Source organism: Perca flavescens, chromosome 12 (genome assembly GCF_004354835.1).
Source record: "Perca flavescens isolate YP-PL-M2 chromosome 12, PFLA_1.0, whole genome shotgun sequence".
In the NCBI taxonomy this organism is placed as follows: domain Eukaryota; kingdom Metazoa; phylum Chordata; class Actinopteri; order Perciformes; family Percidae; genus Perca; species Perca flavescens.
This window is the reverse complement of record NC_041342.1, coordinates 7,726,780-7,734,059: the sequence shown is the minus strand read 5'-3', so window position 1 is coordinate 7,734,059 and position 7,280 is coordinate 7,726,780. Positions and strand designations below refer to the sequence as shown.

Genomic DNA, 7,280 nt, shown 5'->3' with positions numbered 1-7,280 from the left:
CAACTTGAGTTTGACTGTGTGTTGGGCACTTAGTTGCTCTCCCAGCATGATAACTTTTAAAGGTTATAATTTTTTGTTTATATTTCGTATTTTGACAGGATGGGTGGGGCGCTGCACCAACCCACATGCATTGACAGTATGCCAATAATCTCAGCAAATGAGACGGTTCATGACATCCCTGACATAGACCCTCCATCAATTGACCCAACACCCCCCACTCAAACACCCATCTTTCCTACTCCACTCGAGGTCATCACTGAGGATGACCTAATAGGAAAACGGGCATCCATCACCTATGAGGACAGTCTATAGCAGCTAGCAACATTCCTCATGCTGCCAGTGCAGAGTTGTCCATACAGGTGCAATATAACCAATGTGGACTGCCAATGCCTTCCCCCCTTTGAGGTCTCCATCACTTCCAGGGGTACAGCAAGCATCCTCGAATGGGTGAGTTTTTATAACTATAAAACACTGCAACCAAGTTATAGACCTATGTTATTGTATGTTAATTTTTGGAGACTTTATATCATGTTCCCCACACTGTATGTAGAATGCAAAACACTTGTCATTCATTTTGGATTGTTAATCATAGAGAGAATTTTTACTGCTGTTTACTTTCAGACCTGTCCCATTGGTCATATTGTTTGGAGGTGGAGCTCACAGCCTACAGTGAAATACAGGATGCTAGCAGGGGATTTCATGTTGGCCACCAACATCTTACTGTCTGGGAGCAACTATTCCAAAGTTGCTCTTCTTTTAAAATTCATGAACATGGGGATGGTCGACCACAGCTCTTTCTTCACTATCCAGGACACCTATTGTGTGGACACCATAATGGAGTACTGGACTGATAAACAACAAGTAATAGTACAGCGCCTAAAAGACAAAGATGTGGTGATCATCGGTAATGTGCACTTTTTGTTTTTTATTTAAAACTTCAGTAGTGTGTTGATATGTAAATTCAGTCCTCAATGAATACTTATCGTTAATATTATATATTTCAATAGTGGATGGAAGAATGGACAGCCCCGGGCACTGTGCCCAATACTGCACCTACACCGCCATGGAAAACGAGTCCAGAGAAATACTCTCCATCATCAACATAGACAAAAGGGAAACGCAGAGAAATTCTGTTATCATGGAGAAAGAGGCATTCATCCGAACGGTGGACAGGTTTATGACTGAGCTGAAGCTCGTCGAAGTTTGTACAGATGCCCATGTCCAGATCTCTGCTCTCATGAGTAAGTAGCCATCAGAATTTAATAATTAAAAATATTATGAAATTTATACTTTAGTCAGTTTTTGATGGGAAAATGACACTTTTCACATAATGTACATTACTTTTCAGACAAAGGAAAGTACAAAGACTTGGGGCTGCGGCACAGCCTAGACATGTGACATGGGGCCAAGAACTTGGCCAAAAAGATCCACACTGTAAGTGTTATGTTCAATGCAAAGCATTATCATGATTGACAATTTTTCTATAACCCAAGGAATATCTTGTCCTTGATATTTCAATACATCTTTTACAGGCAGCACATATCAAAGGCCAGTCTAGCCTGATCCATTGGTTGAAGGACATTGTTAACCACTTTTGGTGGTGCTGCAAAATGGCTGACTTGTCCCACGACTTCCTTGTACGTGTTTTTATGAAGTCACACATTGATCTGTAGCTACTAAACACACAATGGTTTGGATGAATGTTTGATTATGTTTGGCTGCTATATTTTCTATGTAAATACAGCAGTGATTGCACAACATTCTAAAAATTATATACTGAACATGTAAAACTTGTTAAACTTTGCAAAACAATGCTGTAGCCAAAATAACATTTTCTACAGGTTGCTTTGCAATGTATGGTGTGTTATGGAATATTATTATGGGCACCATTGCCAGCTTCAAACAAGCGGTGGCTTAATGAAGTTCACAAGTACCTGAACTTCAGGTAATTTGTGTGTATGTTTTTGAATAATGATTATACCAAGCTAAATACATGAACTACTGAATCTTTGCCTGTCACTACATTTTTCCACAGAACGACAGCTGAACTGGAGTCTTTTCAAAATCACATACTAATGTATGCCAGTAAGCGTTCTGCATTTAGCCCACCTGCATTCGAGGCCAGAACCCTGCTGGCAGCCCTGGACTATAACTACCACAAAGACCGACCGGACAGGATGAAACCTGATGGAAGCAAACAGTAAGTTTGATAATTTTAGGCCATATTAGTATGCATGTTGCATAATATATTATTTACAATTCTCTCCATCTTATCTATGTAATGGATCAAATCTCCATAAATTTGCCCAAGGCTGTAGATCTTTAGGTCTACATGAGACCTGAAGAGGAGAGCAGAGAAAAGTCATATCCTTTCTCTGAATGACTGGAGAGCAAAGAAGAGTTTTTTTCTGCTCTATAGTCATCTCCTCACAAATTACAATTCATGTCTTATTGATATGTAAACATATGTTTCATACTTTTATCAGGTTCAGGAGACTGTACACTCCTTCAGCACTCACTGGATCGGTTCGCAGCCGAGTGTGAAGAGGTTGGGATGAGGATCAGCACCTCTAAATCGGAGGCCATGGTTCTCAGCAGGAAACCGATGGAATGCCTTCTCCAGGTAGGGAATGAGTCCTTACCCCAAGTGAAGGAGTTCAAGTACCTTGGGGTTTTGTTCGCGAGTGAGGGGACAATGGAGCGGGAGATTGGTCGGAGAATCGGCGCAGCGAGTGTGGTATTACATTCAATCTATCACACCGTTGTGACGAAAAGAGAGCTGAGCCAGAAGGCAAAGCTCTTGATCTACCGGTCAGTTTTCATTCCTACCCTCACCTATGGTCATGAAGGCTGGGTCATGACCGAAAGAACGAGATCCAGGGTACAAGCGGCCGAAATGGGTTTCCTCAGGAGGGTGGCTGGCGTCTCCCTTAGAGATAGGGTGAGAAGTTCAGTCATCCGTGAGGTGTTCGGAGTAGAGCCGCTGCTTCTTTGCGTCGAAAGGAGCCAGTTGAGGTGGTTCGGGCATCTGGTAAGGATGCCCCCTGGGCGCCTCCCTAGGGAGGTGTTCCAGGCACGTCCAGCTGGGAGGAGGCCTTGGGTAAGACCCAGGACTAGGTGGAGGGATTATATCTCCAACCTGGCCTGGGAAAATGCCTTATGGAAATTTCGATAGAATTTCATGAATATGGACTCAAAGGGAATAAGTTCGGTCTCATCAGATTTTCTCTTGATCGATATATGAAGAAGTTTTAGTTTATTTCCGCCCAGTATTTCCGCTCTGTTTGCACACATGACAGGTGTCAAAGACAGATGGAAGTGGACAAACGAGGAGACAAGATACTTTTTGAATTAGATTTACAAGCAAAATATAATGGCTATTTTAGATAGCAAAAATCTAAGAAATGCCATAATTTATCAGGAACTCGTGAAGGAAATTACCAACAAAGGTTACGACAAGCCGTACTAAATGGAAGGGGCTCAAACAGCGATCCATGGGCCTGTTTCACAAAACCAAGATAAGGGATTAAGCCGGGATTTCCTGGTTATCCTGGATGAATTTAGCCTTGACTCGGTTTCATGAAAGCAGAGGCACATAAATCACCATGGAGATTTATTCTGTGCAGCTAGCCTGGTCCTGACCAGGCTAACATCCAGGATTTATTTAATCCTGGAACCTTTTCTGTTCACTCAGCAGTGGTTTTACCCTTTTCTTATCAGCCTGGATTAAAATACAACAGGTGCATATTGCTGTTCATTTAAGTACTGTTATTATTTAAAGTTGTGACAATTATTTTTTTTTATAATTATAAATTTGTCATTGTTACTGTTATATTGCTGTATGAAGACTGCTGTTCATATTGTTGTAAGAAGTTTGATGAATATATTATGGCAGTTGTTGAGATAATTAGAAAAGGCTGATAAAATTTCAAATGAGTTTTAAATTAAGTCTGTTACTAAGGGCAATACATACAATGCTGTACATTTCTATAGTTCCCCAATGCACCTTAAATTATTTTAGTTTATAATTTCTTTTTTTATTCTTTAACAATAAGGATCATGTTTGTTCTGCTTCCATGTGCATTGTATTTGGCATTTTTAGCACACAATTTGTGTTGTCCAGTAAACTGGGACTATAATTTGGGAGGATTGCACAATTTTAAGAACATATCCTAACTGTACAATCCTCCCAAATTATAGACTTAGTTCACTGGACCAGTAATTATCTAGTGATGTAGGCTACTGTACATTCATGTAACAACAGGGACAGGACACCTTAATGGTTTTTGACTTTATATTTTGCCTGGGGGGAAATAACCGATGAATATACTCTGTTCCATTCATGTTTATAGTGTGCATGGAATTTATCACTTTATTATCTTTATAGTTTCTAGATTTTACAGTGCAATTTCTTCAGTGTCTTTATTTTCTATGTCCATATATACCAGGGAGCAAGGCATATAATATGTAGAGAAGGAAACTTGTCCTCTATAAAAAATAAAAAATGATGACTAATGACTAAATGATAGTCTAAAAATATACATTTATGAACTACTGCTCTTAAATGAAACAATTCAATGTGTCACTTGTCATTTGCAAAAACGAACACCTGTACACTTTGCATTAAAAGCGAGTAGTGGAAGTTAATATGACTTAGGAAATTAATATTTTAGCCAATGAGAGAGAGGGAGGAACAGAGTGAAAGAGATATTTACGATTCATATTCTAGCGTTATAGAAACTGGATCTTCATGGTAGATTTCCTGAGTTATCTTCTGCTTACTTTTAAGGCAAAGAGTACAATAGTTAATTTGTGCAAATGATTAGTAGCCTAATCATTGAATGGTAGGATTATGACGGTTTCCATTCAGAGCAGTGGTCAGTTAATGTATATATTTAGGCTGCTTACGCATTCAGTCGGTCCGTGATCGTCTGCTACACTTTCTCTCGCTGTTTCGTTACAGTGGCCGTGTTATTTTCTTTTTATTCAAATAATGTGTTTCACGTCATCATACTTCCACAAGAAGCTGCTGCTCACTCTGTATAAAGTATGTACAATGCGTATTCTCCATTTTGGCATCAGTAAATCTGTGATCGACCTTGCGGTCTTTTGAGGAAATCCGTGGACGCGCATCTATCTGAATAAGTTTAGCCTGGCTCGACCTAGTCGCTCCTCCTCAGCCTGGCTTGGACTTTGTGAAACGCACCAAGCCAGGATGCACAGATTAGACTAGGTCAAGCCTCGCTTTATCAGTTATCCTGGATTCTGCTTTTGTGAAACAGGCCCCATGTCTCAAAAAAGAGAGTTGTCTCGCAGCGGTGCCGGAGGGAAAATAAAAGGCAAGTTCCACCTTTTTGATGAGCCGGATCAGATCCTCGGCCAAAGGCCCTTCGGAGCTTCCTTGGCTTCTAATATAGAATAACAAGTTGTTAATGTTGTGTGATTCAGTGCGAAAATGAATTGAAACACCTTAAAATGTCTCAAATCAATTCGATATACCAATTTAATCGCAAAACAGCATGTGACGTCATTACACACAGGTTTTTATTAGCTTTAAAGCTGTTGGATGGAAACACACTTTCACCAGCTTTATACGCATGAGTTTTTTTTTTTACCGAACTTCAGATAATTCGATTGACAAATGGATGGAAACTTAGTTTGTGTCTCTCTGTTTTCCGCCCTCCCCTCCTGCCTGCGCCAGCCAGCTGATTGTGCACACCTGCTCTCAATCACTCCTTCCGCTAGACACACCTGCCTATCATCTACAATCAAGCACAGTACTTAAACCCTTGATCGTTGTTTCTGCCTTCAGCAGCTCCAAGCCTCTCGAGATCGTTGAGTACTCCAGTGTTGTCCGTTTCCTCTGCCCTAACCTGTCTCTCTGTGTTCTCTCCCTGCAGTCATCTCTTCCATCCCCCTGTCTCCAGTTAGCTGGCCTCATCCTCCAGTCCTCTTCCTCGCGGTTCCCTGCTCCACACTACCTCGGATTCCAGCGCCCTTCCTCGAGCTCCTCGCCTGTGGTCTCCCCGTTCTCCCTGAGCTCCCTTGTCAGGTTGTAGCAGAGAAAGGCGGACCCAAAATGCTGAGAGCAGGCAGGCAGGCAGGCAGGCAGGAGAAAGGTGAAGACAAGGATTTATTGAACAAAAACTAAATAAACCAAGGAAGTCCTGAGTGCAGCAGCAGGCAAAAACCAATACCAAAAATGAAACAAAAGACATCCAGGGAGCAAAAAACCAGACACGAACAAACACTGGGAGAGTGGAGAAGGACAACGGGAAACACAAAGACTAAATACACAGACTAATGAGAAAACACAAGACAGGTGACACAAGGGCTGGGAAACAGGTGAAACACATTAGGCTGGGCAGAGCAATCAAAAAAGGAGGGAAACACAAGACAGGAAGTAAATTGGACAAGACAGAAAACCAGAGACTTCAAAATAAAATAGGAAACATAGAAAACAGACTACCAAACTAAGACAACCCCAAAACCACAACATCCCTAGCCACCCCAGTCTCAGCCTGTGTCCATATCCTGGTGTCCACCTCCTCACAGCCCTTTCCCTAGCCCTTTTTCCCCTTATTTTCTAATAAACCTCTTGTTGTTATTGAGTCGTGCGCCTGGGTCCGTTCTGTCCAACCCGTTCTCATTCCGAACTCGTAAAATAAGTACGTTTGGGCAGTGTCCTTCAGCGTCTGATGCGACGAAAAAGGCACCCTTCGGCGTATTTGTGTAACGTACTGGGGAGAGCCACAGTTGAATGACATTTAGCGAGTGGTATGTAAGGGGAAATTGCTGCGTGAGGATGTTGGTTGGGGTGGCGGATGGGTAAAACACCGGACTTTCACTCAGGAGACTCGGGTTCACGCCCAGTGTGTGGCGTTGTGTTTCCCAGCTTTTGAGGCGTCCTTCCCGGTTGTTTTTCTCCTAAACCCAACCTCCGCGTTTTGTTTCCCCGTCTCCAGCGTGTGTTTCCCGGCTTTTAAGGGCGTCCTTCCAGGTTGTTTTTCTCCTAAACCCAACCTCCGCGATTCCGTTATTGTCGCGCTTCACCCGCGGCCGTTTCCCGGCTTTTGAGGCGTCCTCCCCCGCTTGCTGGAGTCGCTTTAAGGGACGGTAATAGTGGCGACCAAGCACGTTTGCATGAGACGCTAAAGGAGACTTTTAACGTCAATAAGAACGACAAAGGCTCCTGACCGAACGTCCTTATTTTACGAGTTGGGTGTGAGAATGTGTTGTTCTGTCACTCGCCGTAACCGATATTGTCCTGTTGTCTACGA

General features: G+C 42.3%; 1 protein-coding gene across 1 annotated transcript; it reads left to right on the top strand.

Moving 5' to 3' along the window:
* The first annotated feature begins 2,589 nt into the window (after positions 1 to 2,589).
* On the top strand, positions 2,590 to 6,328 carry LOC114564855 (serine/threonine-protein kinase WNK2-like). The gene is made up of 2 exons (XM_028592474.1): positions 2,590 to 2,623; positions 5,901 to 6,328. Exons 1-2 carry the CDS (start codon positions 2,611 to 2,613, stop codon positions 6,149 to 6,151), a joined length of 264 nt encoding a protein of 87 aa, XP_028448275.1. The 5' UTR covers positions 2,590 to 2,610; the 3' UTR covers positions 6,152 to 6,328.
* The last annotated feature ends 952 nt before the right edge of the window (positions 6,329 to 7,280 follow it).